General features: G+C 47.1%; 2 protein-coding genes across 3 annotated transcripts; both read left to right on the forward strand.

The window, feature by feature from the left end:
- The first annotated feature begins 714 nt into the window (after positions 1–714).
- On the forward strand, positions 715–13653 carry LOC116233221 (von Willebrand factor A domain-containing protein 5A-like). Its single transcript, XM_090123477.1, has 18 exons — positions 715–957; positions 2723–2787; positions 3377–3624; positions 3740–3962; positions 4680–4822; positions 4923–5037; positions 5753–5880; positions 6016–6104; positions 6341–6485; positions 6891–6973; positions 7235–7349; positions 7493–7657; positions 7942–8045; positions 8309–8493; positions 8663–8869; positions 12364–12587; positions 13226–13346; positions 13518–13653. Exons 2-18 carry the CDS (start codon positions 2745–2747, stop codon positions 13595–13597), a joined length of 2418 nt encoding a protein of 805 aa, XP_089979603.1. The 5' UTR covers positions 715–957; positions 2723–2744; the 3' UTR covers positions 13598–13653.
- A 6418-nt stretch (positions 13654–20071) lies between these two features.
- On the forward strand, positions 20072–21609 carry LOC149915172 (olfactory receptor 14A16-like). 2 transcript variants are annotated; one of them, XM_090123478.1, is made up of 2 exons: positions 20072–20167; positions 20257–21600. In XM_090123478.1, the coding sequence occupies exon 2, from the start codon at positions 20280–20282 to the stop codon at positions 21297–21299; it is 1020 nt and encodes a 339-aa protein (XP_089979604.1). In that variant the 5' UTR covers positions 20072–20167; positions 20257–20279; the 3' UTR covers positions 21300–21600. The 2 variants fall into 2 exon arrangements, with proteins under 2 accessions (XP_089979604.1, XP_089979605.1); XM_090123479.1 differs by lacking the exon at positions 20072–20167 and having other exon boundaries at positions 20328–20449; positions 20602–21609.
- Positions 21610–21981: the final 372 nt, after the last annotated feature.

Here is a 21981-nt window from a genome sequence, read left to right on the forward strand (position 1 = left end):
CCCTTGGTCCTGACTAAGAATTCTAACTTCCTGGGGCGCAGTGGGTAGGTTGACACGCCAGAGCTTCCCATGTTCGTGAGAAGACATCACAGAGTGTCACTGTTGTGGCAGCTGACAGAAATTCCAAGTGGAAGAGAATCTGACAGGCTTCTCTCAAATGGGTTCCATCTTTGAATTGTTATCTTACATCTTATCCTCTCGTTCCACCAGTTTTGTTTTTTTCCTCATTGCCTCTCATCCTGTCATGGGGTGTGAATGAGCAGAGTCTGGCTCCATCTGTTTGGACTCATTTCCTTTCCTCCCTTATTATTTAGGTGAGTGCACACAGAATATTCTAGTTAATCGTGATCACGGGTGAACTGTTGGCATCTACACATACATCATGCACTGCACCTGCAAATCCAGCAGCAGAACTTCTGTACATTGCATCCAGGGCACAAGGCAGCTCTCTGTGATAAGTCCCTTAGTTAGTTAGCTAAAATACAGGTTTATCTGTCTTGTCTCTTTGGAAGACACCAGGAGGAGCTTCCAGGCCACCACACACAGATACACAGAGATTTCCTTCAGACTTGCAGTCCCTGTAGCTGGCTATGCCTGAAATGCTGCCAGGGTCTTCTCTCAGCCGTCAGATGCTGAAATAAAAAGCGCTGTGAAAGAATATTTTAAAATACAGGGACTGCTGAGACTCCGATGGAAACACATTCTCCAGCCCTCCGCCCATCTCAGCAGGAAGGCAGGGCCGCAGCCCCGCTTTGCAGCCTTTCGTCCCTGAACGAGCATTTGGCTGCATCCCTTCCCAGGCAGCCGCCCAGGCGCTGCAGCAGGCAGCTCCCCCTCTGCCCGCAGCTTCCTGCAGAGCTCACCCCTCCTCCTCTGTGTTACAGCAGGGAGGATTCCGCTCCTGAGCCGCTCCTGTGCCCGTCTGCTCACTGCTCCTGCTGCAGGCTGCATTCTCTGGTGAGTTCCTGTCTGCATCCATCCTTCCAGCCGTGTGCTGTTTCCATGTGCACGATCCTTTCTCTGTGCTTGCCACACCGCGGCAACAGGCTCACTGGCTTCTGTCTGTGCCTCTCTGTCTTCTGTGCCGCCGTGTCCTGCCAGGCCAAGGGGTGCAGGAACAGCGTGACTGTGCATTTATGCTTCTCTGGGCAGTGCGTGTGTGTGCATGTCTGTCCCTTGCTGCTCTCAGGGCTTCTGCACATGACTAAGGAACAAGTGTGCCCTCAGAGAGAGTGCAAAAATGGAATTGGTTTGTGGTGATCAGTTCCAATGGTGCCTGCATGTCTGGGGCCTCCACAGCTGAGGACAAAGATATGCAAGTTAAGGTCCAAATTCTCCTTGAGACATATACACAGAGATGGTGATATTCAACAATTCAGAATTATACAGAACCAGAGTGTACAGGCGTATCTATTTTCTTAATGGATTCCTTAAAGTTGATCATTGGCAAATCAATAATGAGCAAGGAATCATATGCTTTGTCAGTCCTCTGCTTGTGGCAACATTCACCAGTTTATTCTTATGAATAGCTGTCACTTCCTCCTCCTTTTCCAATTCCCCCAGAAGGTCCTCTGATTGAATACCTTGCAGCTGCCCCCGCAGCAAGGAGCTCAGACTGTGTCTTCCTCAGTATTCCTTTTCCATACAGGCATTTCTCACTGGGACCTGCTGACTGCAGTGCTGGGAGCTGCTTATCCCAGTAAGGACACTCAAATGCTTTAGAGCATCATTTATAAATGACTTTTCCTATAGCTAGCACAGTAAAGAAATTGGGTATATAAAAAGGATGATAGAACCATAAAATTGCTGAAGGATAGCATGAAACATGGATGTTTGGACATCCTGTCATTTCCAAGATAGACACATGGTGCCAACATGTATAGCACAGGGCATATGGGAGACAGTCATCATTCTGCAGAGGCAGTCAGACGGATTTCCTTATTTCTGTGAGGCCACTCACCTGCTGTATGGCTCCACGATACAAAGCTATGGCCACTGAGCTAAGGCTCTGAGCAGTTCAGATCAGTGATATGTGCAAGGACTAGCTGTCTCTAGGTACCCATCTTTAGGTGCTGAATTGACCTATCAATCACGAATTTGGCAGTATTTAGCATCCTTTCCCTCACATTCTACATTTGCTTATCAGCTCCTTCAGTGCTTGCTTATCTGCCTTCCGCTTCCCTGGATGGCCATCCATGTATCCAGCTACAAATTTATTCATCCGTTCTCCTGCCCAGTTTCCTATATCTTCACATTTCCTACCATTCAGTCCTGCTGCCACCAAATACAGCCCTCCCCAGCCAGCCAGCAGTGCCACCTTCCTCACACCCAGACCATGCTTCATCTGTTCTGCCTGTCCAGCCCTCTGTCCATTTCATCCTGTCAGCACTGGTGCTGGTTTTGTCTAGGTGCAACTGTCAGTGCTCAGGCCCAAGCTCATGCTCTTGCCTCGTGTCTCAGCCTGTGACCCACCATTCATGCCACTTTCCCTGTGGTCTCACATGAATTAAGCACCGCCACAGCCTAGAACCAAGAGAGATTTTTGGCACCTGCAGTTCCCATTCCACTAGTTAGTCTCCTATTAATCTGCTCAAAGGCTCTTGAGAGAGGGACAAAATGGTATGTGATGGCAAAGAGCCATTTTGGCCATGATGTATATTGGTGGAAGGGGGCCACTTTTTGTTAGATCCCTGTAACTCAATTTATGCCCTTTTCCACACAGAAACTGTCTTCAACCAGTCAGGATGAGAGTAAGTGGCACCCTGAGCAAGCAGAGGAGGTACAGAGGTGAGCTGGGGTCAGGAGGGTGGTATCTGTGAAGAGTGGGGAAGATTTTTTCTGGGAAAGTGATGTGGAAAGGAACTCTTTTCTTGGATGGCTGAGAGGGAAGCACACCTTACCATGTTCTGGGAACTTGAGGACATGGCCTGTAAGCAGCCTTCACTGATTCTGAGTTGCATAGCAAAGGAAGTGTGGCTCATTTCACCCATGGTGCTGAGGGCTTTCCAGAGAAGCCATCAAGAAGTGGGAGGATGATACGGATTTTCTGTGACTCTGCCTTTGATGCTATGCTAAGCACCCCTGATACGGTCCCCCCTTCCTTTCCAGCAGTGCAAAATGAGTAGTACATCTGATTAAGTTAATCTCACCAGAACATTAGTCTCAAAGAAGGTGGTGGCTTAGATAGATGAGGTTCTGTGGTCCCAGGGAAACATGTTGGCTGCCTTGGGGACTTTCTGTTGCTATTTGTCAGCTCTGCAACAGCATTTCTGTGGCAGGGTTGAGCACACAGCTGTAGACCATTGCAAGCAGACACTTGAAAGTTAAATTCTCTACAGGCTTTCAGGGAGTCTTACAACTGCTGTGTCTTCCTCAGGCTTGTTCTCAAGAGGAACATGGTTCTTTTCTTCCTATCCCGAAATGGAGCTTGAATCTGTGACAGTAAATGTAACCATCCAGGACTTTGTGGCCGATGTGGTATCTGAGATGTTCTTCTGCAATAAGCAGCAAATCTCTAGGGAGATCATGTTCATCTTTCCTGTGGACTCTGACACTGTTGTACACACCTTCCATGCCACCATGGGGGACACTCATGTTGAAGCAGTGCTCTGGGACAAGAAGGAGGTACTCCAATGGAGTCAGGGGGAGGTGGGGTAGACCTGGAGTTCAGTTTGGAGAAAAGAGAATGAAATCCATGTGAGACCTCAGCGACATGTTTTTCTCCATTTTTTTGTGGCAGGCACAGCAGCTGTACAAAGCCACTCCAGGCATGGAGAATTTGAGATATCTGAAGGAGCAGTGGGATCTTTGGGGTCCAGTGTTCGCTTGTTTCTTGGGGACTGTGCCTCCTAACAGAGAGGTGGCCATCAGCTTGTGCTATGTCCAGGAGCTTCCACTGAATCCCGATGGAGCTGCCAAGTTTTGCTGGCCAAAGAAGCTATTTCCCCAACAAAAATTCATCAGTGAGTGATCCAACAAGTGTATCCATCTGGGAGAAGCACACTTCTCTCAAGTATCCCTCTGTGAAGGATCCTATTCCTACATACATGGCACAGTTAGAGAACCTAAAAATTCTTCCTCATATATGCCAGACAGAAGTCCTCCAATTCTCCCCATATATTCCCAGGCAGGAGATCCCTGCAGATACCTGTGCACAGTCCCCCATGACAGATCACAGAATCACAAAATCATATCATGGACTGGGTCAGAAGGGACCTCAAAGATCATCTAGTTCCAACCCCTGGCCATTTGCTGATTCTCACCCACCAGCTCAGGCTGCCCAGGGCCCCATCCCACCTGGCCTTGAGTGCCTGCAGGGATGGGGCACCCACAGCTCTGGGCAGCAGTGCCAGCGCCTCGCCGCCCTCTGAGGAAAGAACTTAAATGAGTATTGTTACCCAGGCCATCATTGGGAATGAGGGAATCCTGCTCCTGTCCCCCACCATGGTGACTCTCCTTGTCAATCTTCCAAACATTTTCCCAAATCCTTGTCTTTTCCATTTCTTCTCTTTGCCTTGATGGGACTTCATCAATTACCTCCACACACACGTCTTACCTCACTAAGACTACCTGTATTCTTCCCCTCGTAGACCTCTCTTACCATGTGGCTTCTCTCATCACCCCAGTCTGCTGCCATGGGTTCTTGCCTTTCAACTTCTCACACCTCTTTGTCCCTACAGGACGGCACCTATCTGAAGAGGAGATATCAGAAGACCTGCACTTCAGAATCCGTCTGCAGTCAGCCCGTGGTGTGTCACATATCAGTGTTAACAGCAGCTGCACCCCTCTGCAGTACACAGCTCCAGATCAGACATCTGCTGAGGTATGGCCCTGAAGGATGCCAGTCCCAAAGGAGGAAAGAAATGAAGGATCTGCAGTCTGCTGATGGTTCTTTTTCCTCCACACACCCCACTCGTTCTCAGGTTTCATTGAAATCATCACCCTGTCTCTCTGATAAGTTGGAATTGTTGGTGTATTATGGAGGGCCTCACAATCTCAGCGCTGTGGTGGAGAGCAGAGACCCCAAAGCTGCACCTGGTGAGTGTGGAGGTCAGAACTGAGCACCAGGTGCTGGGGAGACTTGAAGAGTCTGAGGAACATTCGGGCAGTAACTTTATCAAATTATAGAATCACAGAGTATCCAGAATCGGAAGGGGCCCACACTCATGTCCAACTCATGCTCCCACACAGGACTACCTAAAATTAAACCACACGCCTGTGAGCATTGTCCAAATGGTTCTTGAACTCTGGCAGCTTGGTGCTGTGACCATTGCCCTGCAGAGCCTGATCCATGCCCACCACACTCTGGTGTAGAACTTGTTCCTAACCCCCAGCCCGACCCTTCCCTGACGCAGCTCCATGCCGCACCCCAGGCTACAACTGGCCCTTTTGGCAGCCAGGGCATACTGCACAGCTGATCATCAGCTTGTCACTGACCAGAATCACCAGATCCTTTTCTATGGGGCTGTTCTCCATCTTCTCGTCTGTAAGTCTGTACATCCATCTAAGATGATCCTATCCCAGTTGCAGAATCCAGCAGTCTGCTACTTAAATTTCATGCAGTTGGTGGTTGCCCACCACTCTAGTTTATCACGGTGCCTCTCCAAGGTCTCTCTATGATGAAGGGAGTCAACAGCTCTTTCTCATTCAGTATCATAAGCTGGACCTGAGGGCAATGTGTGTGACAAAAGCAAAGAGACAAGGAAAAGTGTTGCAACCTAAGAATCTTCCTCCTTTCCCCCACACACTTCAGGCTCTCTGTTGGGGGACCCAGTGGTGATGGTGACACTGAAACCCAGCATTCCTGAAGTGATGCCCAGCCCAGGCCATCTCGGGGAATTCATCTTTGTCATGGACTGCAGCCTCTACCAGGATGCACAGGTACCATCTGAGGATATCATCACTATGGACTTATTTCTCATGCCCAGGTAGTGGGCAGTCAAGCTGCTTTACAGGGGCAGAGGTTCTGCCTTGCTTCCTCAACTGAGCTCTGCCCATCCCTCTTCCTGTCCCCAGAACACACTGCTCTTCCTCCTCAAGAGTTTGCCTCTGGGTTGCTACTTCAACATCTACAGTTTTGGGGCCACTTTTGAAGGCTTCTATCCGTGAGTTGGGGGTGATGATAGGGCAAGGGCAAACGCAGCATGACTTTTCTAAGTGAAAGTATGGGACAAACACTTTCTAGATGGCAGCTATAGAGCAGGATCATTTAGATGCAGTGATAGAGTAGTTCTCCTTTCAGGTTGCTTCTAGAATACTGGTAGTGAGGTAGGGAATGGTCATATGGGGATAGCTGTGGACCAGATCCTTCCTCTCAAACACACTGCGTGCTCTCCCATAGGCAAAGTGTGGAATACACGCAGGAAACTATGGACAATGCTGTGGGACACATCTCTTCCATCTGCCCTGATCTTGGGGGCTGTGATCTCTTGGGTCTCCTAAGATCTATCTACAGCACCCCCCTCCTTCGTGGACTTCCTCGCCAGGTAGCAAGGGACAGAGGGTTGTCGGAGTGCATGGGTGTAAACAGTGGGGTAAGGGTAGATTTTAGAGCTCAACATGAGTCATTCTGCTAACTTTTGTATTGAGAGTTGCCACTGGGACATTCTCATGGCAGAAAGTGACACCATCTTTGGGTGGGCAGCTTTGGAGAGCTTCTGTGGAATTTACCTGCACCTGGGGAAGATGGGTCTTACTTGTGGGGGGCCACTTTGTGCTGAGAGATGTCCTGATGTTAATGACAGGAGATATACAATCTCTTTCTCTCCCTGTTTCAAGGCAAGTAGACAGAGAGTAAGGGAGTGAGTTGGGGAAGGCTGCCTGCATTTTAGAAGGGTGTCTTTCCCGTGTGGGGAGCCATGAAATCTTTGATCCCCTCTTCTCTACCTCAGCTCTTCATCTTCATCCAAAGGAAGGTCTCCAGTGAAGAGCAAGCTATCATGGCTGAGGTTCACCGTTACCGGGACTACCATCGGTAATGAGGGAGCCCTGTTCCTGTCCCCCAGCATGGTGACTCCTCCTTTCAGTCTTCCAAACATTCTCCCAGATCCTCATCTGTCACAGTTCTTCTCTTTGCCTTGATGGGATTTCATCAGTGACATCCACACACACTTCTGTCTTACCTCCCTAAGACCATCTATACTCTTCCTCTAGTAGACCTTCTCTCAGAATTTGTCAGGCTCTTCTCGGCATTTTTCCTCTTCCCTTTCTAACCTTCCTCTCATTTTCTGTACAGGTGTTTCTGTTTTCCTACAGACAAGTGTGAGAGCTTTTATATTTCCCAGGCCATTGCTCTGGAGACCAAAGGCAAATGTGTGTGCATCCACTCCAAGATGACCATGATATCCAAGGTAATGATCCACTGCTTTCAGTGTTCCCCGTATTGAACGCTTCCTACAGCTCTCCTAGACGTGCAAGGAAATCCAAATACCATCATCCACCCCAATTCAGAGACTCTCTCCAGTGGTATGTTCTCTTTGCATCCTCTCATCAGGCAGTGAAGTGCCTGCAGCAGGCCCTGCAGCCCCTGGCAAGTGAGATCTCACTACACTGGGACCTTCCACCAGGCTTGGAGGTGACAGTGATCAGAAGAGCTCCTGAGACAATCTTCCAGGGACATCATAGCATCATCTATGCCCAGATCCATGGGCAAGCACAGGTAAAGTGGCTGCTCGGATCCAGGAATCATATGTTCCCGGGCAGAACAAAAAAAACCACTCCCTGTTTCACCTCCTTAATGCTGAGACTCCTTCACCTCTGCTAGACGGGGGGAAACCAGTATCATGCCTCTGTGAGTCCCTTTCTTTCCCTCAGAGATGTTACTGCCTCTGCTCCTACAATGGATATCTACTAATTTAGTGAATCAGTGAGTGTACCTAAGTAGCCAGTCTCCCAGTTCCCTGCAGATGAACTTTTCTGTGGTTCTTTTACTTGTGCCACCAGGATCCAGAGGCGGATGTGGCAACTGTGACCCTTCAGTATCGTGTGGGCAGCCAGCCCTTTCATTACACACTCAGGTTCTCAATGTCCCCGTCAGCAGATTATAGGTAAGAGGGTAATACCATTGCCCACAAGGCAGAGGGATATTGTCTAGGGCTGGAAGAGGGAAAGCAAATATCATTTGCATGCACACCCTGAAAAGAGAAGACACTCTGCATACCCAGTGCTCACACCTTATCCCCTCTGCCTTGACCAGGGAGAGGACCTGGGTGACCACTGCCCCACTGCCCCCTGCTCTTTACTCCATGTCTCATCCATGTCTCACCTCCCTCCTCAGCATGGAAACAAAGACTAATTCCTTCCCTAGCAGGTTTCCTGTGCACCGCATAGCCATGATGCATCTGCTATGGAAACTGGCCTGGCAGGGGACAAGCAAGTCAGAGATGGAGGACGTCTGGCACAGTGCAGTTAAGCTCAGCCTCAGCCTGGGAGTCCCATCTGCCTTCACATCAGTTGTGGCAGTACGCATGGAACAGAGGGATGCTGGGCACCGTGGTAAGGCCAGAAAAAGCAGGGATAGGACTGGGAGGGGAAAGTAAGACTTGCTGGTCTGATGACTCCTCACCATCAGCAGCCCCCTATCCTGTGGGCCTGACCAGCTTTTTGCCTCTCTAAAATGCATGAGTCTAATTCCCACTGCCCCTCTTCTTGCCTCCACCTCCAGATTCTTTGCTTGCAGATTCCTCCATGCTTCTTTCTCCCTCTTGCGATCTGGTTCCCTGCCAGCTCCTCTGGTTGTGTGGCTCCAAGCATGTATGGTTCAAGTCCACCAAATTTTGGATGGTCCAGAAGTTCCAGCTCTGTCTCGAGATGCTGAGTCCCAAGGCCTCTCACACTGAAGTATTGTCCCAGCTTTCAGCACACTGTAAAGGTAAGGAGAAAGTTCTTACCAGGGGATTTTCTGATGTATTACACTGTGGTTAAACTCTCCTTTCAGCATTTATTTTTTCACCAGACCTCCTGATTGTCAGTGCTCTGGGGATGGATGGAGAGATAGCCCAAAAAAATTTCTACCTCTCAACTCTGGGCTAAAAACTAAGAACCAACTAGTTCCTTGAATTAATCTGAGCTCCAGCTATCATGATTCTTATTGCTCTATCCCAGCTCAGAATATTCTACAATTCTAAGTTTGTCACAAAACATCTTCATGATCTTGCACCACATCCTATCTTTAAATTGGAGAAATATGGGTTTGAGGGGTCCACTTTTGGAGAGGCCTATGTACAAGACTGTGGGGGCCAATGATTTCCATTGCAAGGTCTTCAAGGAACTGATTGATGTGGTTGCCAGGACACTCTCCATCACATTTGAAAAGTTGTGGCTGTCAGATGAAGGCCTCAGGGGAAACATCACTCCTATTTTTAAGAAGAGTAGAAAGGAAGACTGACAAAACTACAGACTGGGGAGCCTCACTTCCGTGCCTGGGAAGATCATAGAACAGACCTCCTGGAAGACATGTTAAAGCATTTAAGAGATGAGGAGGTGATCTGAGACATCCAGCACAGCTTCACCAAGGGCAGGATAGTGTCTTACCAATCTGGTGGCGCTCTGTGATGGAGTGATGGCACCAGTGGACAAAGGAAGAGCAACTGATGTCATCTACTTCCACTTCTACAAAACCTTTAACATGGTCCCACATCACATTCTTATCTCTATTTAGGTGAGGTATGGATCTGAAGAATTTACTATTCAGTGGATAAGTAATTGGTTGGATGGTCACAGCCAAAGCGTTGTTGTCAATGGCTCTGTGTCCAGGTGGAGGCCAGTGGCAAGTGTTGTCCACGGGTGTTCATCTTCAGACATTACTCTTCGGCATCTTTACCAAAGATACAGGCAGGGGGATTGAGTACACCCTCATCAAGTTTGCAGATGACAGCTAAAGGTGCTGGACCTGGACAAACTTAGGAAATGGACCTGAATGAACTGAATGAGGCTCAGTAAGACCAAGTGCAAAGTGCTGGACCTGGGTCAGGGAAATCCACAGCATGTACAGACTGGGAGAAGAACTCGTGGAGAACTTCTCTTGCATAGATGGACTTGGGGGTTCTGATGAATGAAAAGATTGACACAAGCCAGGAGTGTCAGGAAGCACAGAAGCCAACTGTGTCCTGGACTGCATCACAAGAGACATGGCCAGGAGGATGAAGAAAGTGATTATCCTGTTCTGTTCTGCCCTTGTGAGGCTCCATCTGGAGAACTACATCCAGATCTGGGGCCTCCAGCACAAGAAAGAAAAAGTAGTTGTTAGAGTAGATCCACAGGATGGCCACAGAGACAATCAGAGGGCTGGAGTACAAAGAATGGCTGAGACAGTTGGAGTTGTTCAGCCTGGAGAAGGCTTAAAGAGATCACATTGCAGCCTTTCAGTACTTAAAGGAAGCTTATAAAAATACAACTTTTTACATGGTCTGATAGTGAAAGGGGAATGGTTTTAAACTAAGAGAAGGGAATTTTGGTTAGATATTAGGAGGAAATTCTTTACCCAGAGTGTGGTGAAACACTGGAACAGGTTGCCCTGAGAAGCTGTAGATGCCCCATTCCTGGAGGCATTCAAGGCCAGTTTGTTCAAGCCCTGAACAGCCTGAGCTGGTGATTGGAAACTCTGCCCATGGCTGGGGGGATTGGAAATAGGAGGTATTTAAGGGCCCTTTCAACTCAACTCATTCTATGATTCTATTCTATGAACCACAGAATAGAGATAGTATCTGAGACACTGATGAGGACAAAAAAGGACTTTCAGGTGAGGCATCCAGAATTAGATGAGCCTGAATCTGGTGCCCAAGTAGAGAGGAAAAGGCATGTAATAGTTTCTGGAAACTCTCTCCTGCAGTGTATGGGGGTACTCAACTGGCAACTCAGCTGGATATATTTGACGGCATGTTGCTTCTCAGAGGTCAGGACCAAGGAACTTTCAGAGACTGTCAAGGTTCTTCTGGCTCATGGGCCTGTCACTGCTCTTTCATGTGGACAGCAGTGACACTACCAGGGATAAACTGGAGCCCTGGTGGAGAGGCTGAAAACCATCAGAGCTTACATTACTTCTGCAAATAGGTTTGCTCTTCTAATGAAGAAGAATGCAAAGTAAGTGCATTGGGGAAGACCAGAAGAAAATTGAGGGCACAAGGGATAGAGCAGATGTTTAGGAGACAGAGGAGGTTTTCACGTTTCCCCTGAAAAAGCTATGTGATATTGGAGGCATCTCAAATGTTTGTAGAGAAATGCACAGAGAATGGGGAATAGATAGAAGGAAAACTGTACTGCTGCAGAAACATGATCTCTTCAAAATTAAAGAAATCTGGCGGGTAGTTCTCTGGATTGGATTTTTTCTGTGGATTGACAAAATAAGGCAGATGGATTGAGAAAATATAAGGTGGGAAGCTAAGAAGAATGGGTCACACTTGATGCAAATGAGTGGCTAGAATCACAGAATGGTTGAGGTTGGAAGGGACATCTGGAGGTCATCCAGTCCTAACTCCCTGCTCATACGGGGTCACTGAATCTGATTGCCCAGGACCACGTCTGGAAGACTTTCAAGTACTCCGACAGAGGGAGACTCCACAGCCTCTCTGAATACCTCTTCCAGCGCTCTGTAGCCTACGCAGCAAATAAATGTTTCCTCTTGTTCAGATGGAAGCTCCTGTGTTCCAGTTCGCATTTCTGTAATCTTTCTGGGATCTACAACTCACTGTCTACACATTTCCTTTTTTTTTTTTTTTTTTTAATTTTAGCTTCACGAGGAAGTCCTGACTCAGTCACATTGGTCTTTCTTTTCCATTGCCCAATTTCTTGCATGTTGGAATTGAGAGCTCTTGTACCCTAAGAAAAATATCTTTAAATATATCCAAGATCTCTTCTGCTTCTTTATTGTTGAAAGTGATTTCCCAGGAGGTTCCATCCATCAATGCTTCAAACAACTGAAAGTTTGCCTACTTGAGGCTCAGTGTCTTGCCTTTTAGCCTGGCCTATACTCCTCAAAATCATCACTTGTCCTGGGGCGTGATGAATGCAGCCCATGCTACATCCAGCCCTCTTCACTGAGTTCTCTGTATTGTTGTAACACAGTAACATGTCTCTTCTTGTTGACTGTGCTTTCTATCCTCTGGATTAGGAATCTATCCTCAACACAACCCAGGAGTGTGAGTCCCAGGGGTCTCTAGACTGCTTGCAACTTGCTGTACTACTTTCTTCCAGAAGATGTCTAGGTGGTTGAAATTTCCTAACAGGATCAGAGTCCACTGGCATGATGCTTCCTGTGGGTGAAGACATCCTCCCCCTGTAACAAACATCAACCACGAAGTTTCCTTTATTGAATTGACTAGCCAGTGCTTATCTCAAAGGGACTACATGAATATTTCTGTTTTCCAGAGCAGGAGTCTTCTCCTGAAGAGCAGATGATGGAAGAACCAACAGCTTTTAACACCAGTTGGGACTGGACAATTTCACCACTGTCAACAAAACTGTGTAACTTCTCCAGTATCAGGGTAGTAGTGGCACTCCAGAAAGCAAACGGGTCCTGGGCCCTCACCTCAGCCCTGATCTCTGCCTTGGGGCTCAGGAAGGCTGATATTGAGGGACAAAGTCTCAGTAAGGTAAGTAGATCAGTGTCAAGTGTGGGAAATGTCACAAGTTGAACTTTTCTTGGCTCCAAGTTTACAGTCTGAGTTGAACAGGAGATGAAAACCTTCAGTATATAGAGCCTCCCTACTTGTGGAAAGGAAAGATTCAATCAGCACAGATGTCTTTTTCATGGTCTGATAGTAATAGGACAAGAGGCAATGGTTTCAAACTAAAAGAGGGGAGATTTAGATAAGGTGTTAGGAGGAAATGTTTTACTCAGAAGGTGATGAAGCTCTGGCACAGGCTTCCCATAGAAGCTTTGGAAGCCCTGTCCCTAGTGGCATTCAAAGTCAGATTGGATGGGATCCTGGGCAGCCTGATCTGGTGGGTGGGAGCCTTGCCCATGGCTTGGAAGTAGATGATCTTTAATGTCCTTTCCAACCCAAGCCATTCTGTGATTCTGTGATTCTATAAATTCAGGTCTAACTCTATGAGACTATGAGTATATGATTCTATGATCTGGAAGCTTCCTGGCTTTGATGGTTTTAGAAGCCTAGAGAAATTTTTGTCTGTCGAGGTCTTTTTTTCAGACAAAGCTTTGTCCAAAGGTTTATTTTTCTTTCTTCCCACTAATTGTTCAATCTCTTCTCTCCTCCTTCCCCCCCAGTAGGATGTGAAGCCAGTTTTGGCCACAGTTTTGGCCTTAGTGTGGTTGCACCAGTATAAATGGAGGGTATCCTGGTCAGAACTTCTGGAGGCCAAAGCTCGTAGGTGGCTGTGGGACAGAGCTGGTAAGATTTTGCTTGGAAAATTCATACTATGGGCCTTTCCCAGAAAACGCACAACCAATTTCCGTGTTCCTCTTTCCCCTGCTCCTGTGTAGCAGTCTATGGGATAGTCAATACACACTATCTTCCCTTTCTGAGTAGTGTACCTTCTCAACATTTTCTTTCTACTTGCAGAGTTACATCTGGATGAATGTCTGGAAACAGCAAATTCCCTCCTAGGCTGTTTTGTAGAGCCCACCATCTTCAGGATCTGAACTTCCCCATGCTACAGGGGGTGGGCAAGGGATACAGCCAGGACAACTGATGAAGAGAAGGGAGGGGGGGAGAGGAGGGGAAGAACTTGGGCAAGTTGGGGATGGGGTCAGGGGATGTTGTCTTCCAAGGTAAAAGCTGCTTAGAAATTGACTGGATGATTACTTGTGGAAGATGGTGATCATCTTTACATCGGAAGTTATTGCCTATACATAATTTGTGTTTGGTTTTTTTTTTCCTCTTTCCTCACTTACTAAACTGTCTTTATCTCAACATGAGTTCTTTTGCTTTTGATCTTCTTATTCTCTTCACCATGCTGCTGTGGGAGTGAGGGAACTGAAACATATATGTTCTGTGTAAACCTAAGGAAAGATTTATGCAAAATATGTGAATATGCACACTCTTCTATGGTGTGTCAGCCCTGGCCATTATGAAGCTATGTAGAGATCCTCAGTTTACAGTATGAATCCAGGATCAGCACAGTCCACACAGCACTACCCCAAAACTAGGAAATAAATAGTAAAGAGGTGCATTCCTTAAACGTGGGGCCAAGTAAAAAGTTTTTGTAACTAGTAAACTGCTACAGAATGTCCAGAGCAAGACATCCATATGCAGACAGCTTCATGAGAATGAAAACTGACCTGGGATAACTCCTTGTATGGTAACCGCTGAGTCACAGCCTGAACCATTGATTGACCACCTGGGCAAAAGACTCAGTCTACCCTGGGAGTACAGGTGAAGGCAGTTTACCTGTGTGACAGGAAGGGGTGGAGCCTGGCTGCACCTCTCTTAGACCTCATTTAAGGGCTGACTGTGACTGACTGCTGGCTGTTGTCTCTTCTTGGAGATCCCTCCTTGGTGAAGCTTTCATTTGCAAACCTAGATTCTTCAGGTACAGGTGAGCAATCTTCTTCCCTTCCCTTATAGTACTTCTCTTTTGTGCCAGCCCTTTTGTCATCACACCTTTGTTGTAACCCCTTTCCTATTGCACTGATCCGTCCAATTGCTACATTCCCTGGTACCTTTTCTTTGAATTGTTTGCTAATGGAAACTGACACAAGTAAAAGTGACTACAGAATATCAGTTTGTTTTACTCCCTGTTTTCTTCTGAAACAAAGCTGGTGCTGATCAGGCAGTCTCAAAATTGTTCTTCTCTTACAGTGGAAGGGATTTTGCTCCCCCAGTCCTCTTGTAGAGGTCCCAGAACTTGAGAGATGTTGGAAGCTTGGCTGTCTCTGAATGCTGAGATAAAGAGCTCAAATACCTCAGCCTTCTTTATGTCCATTGTTACCATTTCTCCCTTCTCATGTGCCAGAGGTGGTGAACACTCCAAGGCCAATTTCCCTTCTGACCAATGTACCTGTAGAATCCCTTCTTGTTATTCTTCACATCCTTTCCCAAGTTTGGTTCCACATGCTCCCTGTTTCTCTTGATCTGCACATCTAGATTGCATCCTTGTATTCTTTCCAAGCCACCCATCCCTGATCCCACAGTGTGTGCATTTCCTTCTTATCCCACAATGGGACGAGAATGTCCTTCTTCAGCCATGCTGGTTTCCTGCCTTGCCTGTTTCACTTCACATGCTTGGGGATGGGGAGTTCTTGTGCTCTAAGAAAACTCTCCTTAAAGAGCTGCCATCTCTGCTCCATTCCTTTGTCCCTCAGTACAGCTTAGCACAGGAATGGCTTACTTAGAGAAGCTGCAGCTGTCCTCTCCCTATAATTGGTCAAGGCCAGATTGGATGGGGCTTTGGACAACCTGGTCTGGTGGGAAGTGTCCCCATCCATTGTAGGGGTGTTGGAATTAAATGGTCATTGAGATCTCTTCCAACCCAAAACTTTCTATGATAATACAATTCTATGATTTCTGATGTCCTTGGTTGGTGATTTTATGGTCTGAATCCCTTCATGGCACAGAGATCCTTGAGCTCAGATTAAAAAAAAAAAAAAAGCTTATAACTTATTACTTGTCTGTATTATTCAAAAAGGAACTGGTGAATAACTTAAGAGTATATTGTGATAATAACATTGCTGGGAACTTCTAAGTTCTTCTAACTTTTAGAAGTCCACTTTGTCTCCAGCAGCTGCTCCAGGATGTATCTGGTGTACCCTCTCTTGTATCACACCATGGCAATGTATCAGTTACCCTAAAACACTTCTATTTAAATAATGTTTTTAACTTACATGGGTGATACCGCTGGGATGTTTCTCTATTCAGTTTGATTTCCCTTGACTGTGAGGGAAATTAATCTTGTGGAGCTTTCTTTCTTTGGTACTCCAGAGCATCTGAGGTAGCCCAAGGTGGATTTATTGTTCCCTTGGTGTTCCTTCATCAATTTTAACAAAAATGCACCACAAGTGAAGATGTCAGATGCATGTATGGTAATGAGAGTAGCAGCTTCAGTATCATCTAAGTCCTGGGTGTTGAGAAACTGCTATACTTAGTACAGTATTCTCCTGGAGAAGCTGCAGCCCATGGCCTGGAAAGGTGCCCTCAGTTCTGGGTAAAGAACTGGCTAGAGGGCTGGGCCCAGAGAGTGGTGGTAAATGGAGTTGCATCCAGCTGGTGACCGGTCGCTACTGGTGTTCCCCAGGGATCTGTTTAATATCTGTTCTGTTTAATGTCCTTATTGATGACCTGGATCTCAGAACTGAGTGCACCCTCAGTAAGTTTGCAGACAACACCTCGTGGGGGGAAGCATGGATCTGCCTGAGGGCAGGCAGGCTCTACAGAGGGAGCTGGACAGGCTGATGGATGGGCTGAGGCCAATGGGACGGAGTTCCAGAGAAGGGCAGTGGAGTTGTGAAGGGTCTGCAGCTCAAGTCTTATGGGAAGCGCCTGAGGGAACTGGGATTGTTCAGTCTGGAGAAGAGAAGGAATTAGGGCTTCTCATCACTTTCTTGGAGGGAGATCATTAATCCAGACGAAGTGCATCTACAAAATGCATGCAGTGTGAGCAACAAATGGGAGGAGCTGGAAGCCATTGAGCCACAGGGAAAACTATGATCTAGTTATCATCACAGAAACATGGTGGAATGACTTTCATGACAGGAGTGCTGCAGTGGATGGCTATAAATATTTTGGAAAGGATAGGCCAGCAAGGAGAGTCAGCAAGGTAGCCACGTATGTTAGGGAGCGTTTTGATTGCCTGTAGCTTAATGACGGTGATGATAGGGTTGAGTATTTATGAGTAAGGTAGATGTCGTGGTGGGAATTTGTTATAGACCACCCAACCAGGATGAAGAGACAGGTGCAGCACTGTACAAGTAGCTGTTTCACGATCACTAGCCCTTGCTCTCATGGAAAGCTTCAACTGACCAGGTGTCTGGTGGAAATAGAATACAGCAGGAGAAAACAGTCTAGGAGGTTTCTGAAATGTGTGGAAGATAACTTCCTGACACAGCTGGTGAGTGAGCCAACCTGGTAAGACATGTTGTTGGAACTTTTGCTTGTGAACAGAGAAGGACTTGTGGGTGATGTGAAGGTTGAAGGCTGGTTTGAGCATGGCAGTCACAAACTAATAGTTTTTGATCCCTGGAAAAGTGAAGAGGGAAGTTAGCAAGAACTGCCTTGTTGGATTCCTGGAGAGCAAACTTCAGCCTGTTTAGGAGACTGGTTGACAGAGTCCTTTGGGTATTTTCCTGATGGTCAAAGGTCTTCAGGAAGGCTGGACACCCCTCAAGAAGGAAATGCTAAGGTTCAGGAACAGGCCATTCCCACGCGCCAAAAGGTGAGCTGGCAGGGAAGAAGACCAGCCTAGCTGAATAGAGAGCTAAAACTGAGGAAGAAATGGAGAGTTCATGGTCTTTGGAAGAAGGGGCAAGACACTCAGGAGGACTACAAAGAGATCATGAGTCTATGCAGTGAGAAAATCATAGTATCACCAAGATTGGTAAAGATCTCTAAGATCATCCAGTCCAACCATCCATGTATCATCAATATTTCTCACTAACTCCTGTCCCTCAGTACATCTAAAATGAGAAGGGACAAAACCCTGCTGGAGTTTTATCTGGCTGCTGCCATTTAAGACCACAAAAATGCTTCTGTAATTACATCAGCAACTACAGAAGAATCTCTATCCTTTACTGGTTGTGGGGGTAAATACAGTGATGAAGGATGAGATGGTTAATGCCACCTTTGCCTCAGTCCTTAGTAGAAAGACCAGTTGTTCTCTGGATACCCAGCATCCTGAGCTAGAAAATAAGGATGAGAAGCAGGAACAGCCATCGTATTCCAAGAAGAAATGGATAGCGACTTGCAACAACTCTTAGATGCACACAGGTTTATGAAACCAGATGGGATCTGTCCAAGAGTAACAAAGAAGGTGGCTAATGTGCTCATCAAGCCACTTTCTCTCATTTGTCAGCCATCCTGGCTATCTGGAGAGGTCCCAGTTGACTAGAGGTCAGCTAAGGGGGTGCTCATCTACAAGCAGGGCTATAAGCAGGTAACTACAAGCCTGTCAGTCTGATTTCAGTGCTGGGGGAGGTTATGGCATTGGTTGTCCGTGCCATCATACAGAACAAGCAGGTGGACAGGCCCAGGCAGCATGGATTTATGACAGGTAGATCCTGCTTGTCTAGCCTGGTTTCCTGCTATGAAAGACGATCTGTTTGGTGGGAAAGGCTGTGGATGTTGTCTACCTATATTTTAGTAAAGCTGCTCCTGGAGAAGCTCCACATACTCCTGCATAAACTGCCTGTGGCTTCTATAGGCATAAGCTTTGCTGGATGAAAATCTGTCTGGGTCCCAGGCCCAGATAGTTGTAGTGAAGGGAGTTCAGTAGTGAGGCCAGTTTTTATAGCTTTATCAGTGATCTGAACAGGCTGCCCAGGGAAGTAGCTGCATCATCGCTCCTGGGAGTATTTACAAGATGTGCAGTGTAGTGCTTAGGGGGGCTTGGTATAGTGGTGGACTTTGCAGTGTTATATTATCTGTTGGAATTGATGGTCTTGGAGGCATTTTCCAACCTAAATAATTCTATGACCAGGATCTGGTTTCATTTCACTTGACCAAAAGGATTTCCCAACAGGCTCCAAGAGGATGTTCCCAGATGTCACCCATACTCACAGAATTATTAGATTACAGCGTGCAGACATCTTGGGCCAGGTCTGGCAATGAAGTGTCACCAGGAGTTTTTGTATTTGTACAGCTCACTGCTATTCCCTATCTCTGTTATTTACCATGGAATCCCAGGAGCAGCTCCTATGTGGCACGCAGCAGGGCAGGGCCACTGCAGGTGGTGTGGAGAGAGGAGAGATGGGAGAGGTGTTAAAGGCTATGTGGAGTGCAACAATAGAGAATAGCTCTGAACAGGATGAACCTTTGGATCCTAGCACAGTGAGTCTTGGGTTGAAGACAATGTATAGGGGGTTATCGAAGGGCAAAGCTGGCACGTCCAGTGACTGTTATCATCTGTCAGGATGGCTTTCCCTCTTCCTCTAACTTAGATTATAAGGTGTTGTGGAGAACTGCATTTATGAGGGGATGTTTAAAGAAGAAGATAAAGGCATAAGATACTTGAAGGGGAAGGCATTTTCTGAAGTCTGTGACTTCAAATTCCTGCTGCAGAGGGGAGGCAGGTGTCGTGGGTATGGAATATCAATCGACAGGAGAATGTGATTCCTAGAACATTGCACTGACAGATCAATATTGTTGGTGATGAACTGCAAAAATTTCCTGTTCCCTACCCCTCCGCTTTGACCTACAGACTGCACTAGCATCACCTTCATGATGCCATCAAGGTTCTTCGGAAATGATCTTTAGGATCTCTGGCACTGCACTCTGGTGCTCGCAAGGATCTGTTCCTTCCTTCCGGATACCCTGTCTCCAAGACATTCCCTTGTCATTCCCTGGAATTCTTGTTAAGATGCAGGTTGCCCTCCAGAAGGGCTCACCTCTCTTGTAGTATCTGTGTGTTCTCTCTTAGCCCTATATAGGAGTCACCTTGCTGCTAAAGCCATGGATGGCTCTATATGGGAATTTACAGTGAGTCCTCTCTGTCTCTGCCTAAATGAGGAGCACTGAGACCCTCCTCAGCTAAAATGAGGCTGGGTGAAGGTTTTGTTCCTCTGCATTTGGGACCTGGATTTGTCTGCTCTCAGCAGTGTGCAGGTTCTTCTCAAGGAAGTGCACAAGAGCAATCATCCTCCTTCTCAAAGAGGTGTCAGCAAGCTGAGACCAGGGCTGATGGACAGAGTGGCTCTCTTCACTTTGCAGTAAGGAATAGTCCCTTTGCCTATTGGGACCCAAAGGATTTCACTTGGAGTTCAAAAGCAATGCCAATGCTTTCTGCCTTAGCACTCCTCTGGTGTGGTGGGGCAATTAAAACAAATGAAATCCAACCTTCTGGTGCTGTCCTGTAGTTGGGTGAGTTGGTAGGGACAATGCTGGAAAGATTTTTGATATCGTGAGGGTATTATGAGTGGATATGTTCTGAGGTCACCGCGTGTTCCTATTTACCTACTGCTGTAGGCTGAACAGACTCCTGCAGTGCTCCTGTTCCCTGTGATGACCTTAGTGCCAACCAGAGCTTAATCAAGAGAGAGACACAATATTCTCTGAAAGACAAGGTATGTTGGGGGTCTTCTGTGAGAAGAGTTACAGGATTTGAGCAGAGAAGCATCTTCTAATTTGTTATGGCCTCTTCCTCCCTGGACAGGTCCCTGTGCCCAGACAGAGCAGATGTCCAACAGCAGCTCCACCACTGAGTTCCTCCTCCTGGCATTCACAGACACACGGGAGCTGCAGCTCCTGCACTTCTGGCTCTCCCTGGGCATCTACCTGGCTGCCTTCCTGAGCAATGGCCTCGTCATTACAGCTGTAGTCTGTGATCATCATATGCACACTCCCATGTACTTCTTCCTCCTTAACCTTGCCTTCTGTGATCTGGGCTCTATCTCCACCACTCTCCCCAAAGCCATGTCCAATTTCCTTTGGGACAGTGGGGCCATCTCATACACAGGATGTGCTGCACAAGTATTTTTTCTCTTTTTCTGTACTACAGCTGAGTGTGCTCTTCTTACTGTCATGTCCTATGACCGCTACATTGCCATCTGCAAGCCCCTGCACTATGGGACCCTGCTGGGCAGCAGAGCTTGTGCCACCATGGCAGCAGCTGCCTGGGGCTCTGGGCTCCTCAATGCTCTGCTGCACACTGCCAGTACATTCTCACTGCCACTCTGCCAAGGCAATGCTGTGGACCAGTTCTTCTGCGAAGTTCCCCAGATCCTCAAGCTCTCCTGCTCCAGCTTCTATCTCAGGGAAGTTGCTCTTCTTGTGGTTAGTCTCTCTTCTGCATCTGGGTGCTTGGTTTTCATTGTGCTCTCCTATGCGCAGATCTTCAGGGCTGTGCTGAGGATGCCCTCTGAGCAGGGCCGGCACAAAGCCTTCTCCATGTGCCTCCCTCACCTGGCTGTGGTCTCCCTGTTTGTCAGCACTGGCACCTTTGCCTACCTGAAGCCACCCTCCGTCTCCTCCCCATCCCTGGACCTGGCTGTGGCAGTGCTGTACTCGGTGGTGCCCCCAGCAGTGAACCCTCTCATCTACAGCATGAGGAACCAGGAGCTCAAGGGTGCCCTGAGTAGTCTTTTCAGAAGTAAACATCTGTCTTTCTTCTTCTGCAAATCATTCATAGTAAAACTCTTGATTGTCAGAACCTGTCATTTGCTCATGTTGGCTTTTTTCCCCTTTGGTTTTCTGTGAAAACATTCTCCACAGAGAAATGCCACTTGTCATTCCTCCTCAGTACCTAAACAAAATAAAGGGCCTTACAACAACCTGGATAGAATTGATTCTTTTCCTAGTAGCTGCTTCCTATTCCCAGTCTCACACATATGATAGAAATGCATAGAAGAATTCCCCCCACCCCATGTGTCACCATGTGGTTTTACCTGTGTTACCATGAGGTGAACATGAGAAAATGTGATAGCAAATTTACCTCAAATCTAGACACATGTACTGTGAAGAAAAAAAGAGCAGTGGAGGATTTCCAGGATAATTATCGCTCCCTCTCTGTTGGACAGTCCCACAGAAAAAAGATATTATTTTAAGTCTGATCTGCTCATAATTAATAATTAAATGACTTCTGGTTTGTATTTACATGATTTAAGGAATAGTCCCTTTTCCTCTATTCCTCCCATAGAAGGAAATAATATTAGAGGAAACAAGTGTATGCTGCTGATCAGTATGTGACTCTCAGGCTGGTATCAGTGGCAACATTTTGGTTTTCTTCCATCCTGGGATGATCGGCACAACACCAGGCCAAGCACTGGGATGCTACAGGGGTGTGGGACACCCCTTGGCAGGGGGGTTGCACCCACCAACATTATCAAAAACCTGGTGCTGGGTTGCCAAGATATGGTGGCATTTGTTGGCTGGACAGGGA

Source organism: Phasianus colchicus, chromosome 23 (genome assembly GCF_987193195.1).
Source record: "Phasianus colchicus chromosome 23, bPhaCol1.hap1.1, whole genome shotgun sequence".
NCBI classification, from domain to species: domain Eukaryota; kingdom Metazoa; phylum Chordata; class Aves; order Galliformes; family Phasianidae; genus Phasianus; species Phasianus colchicus.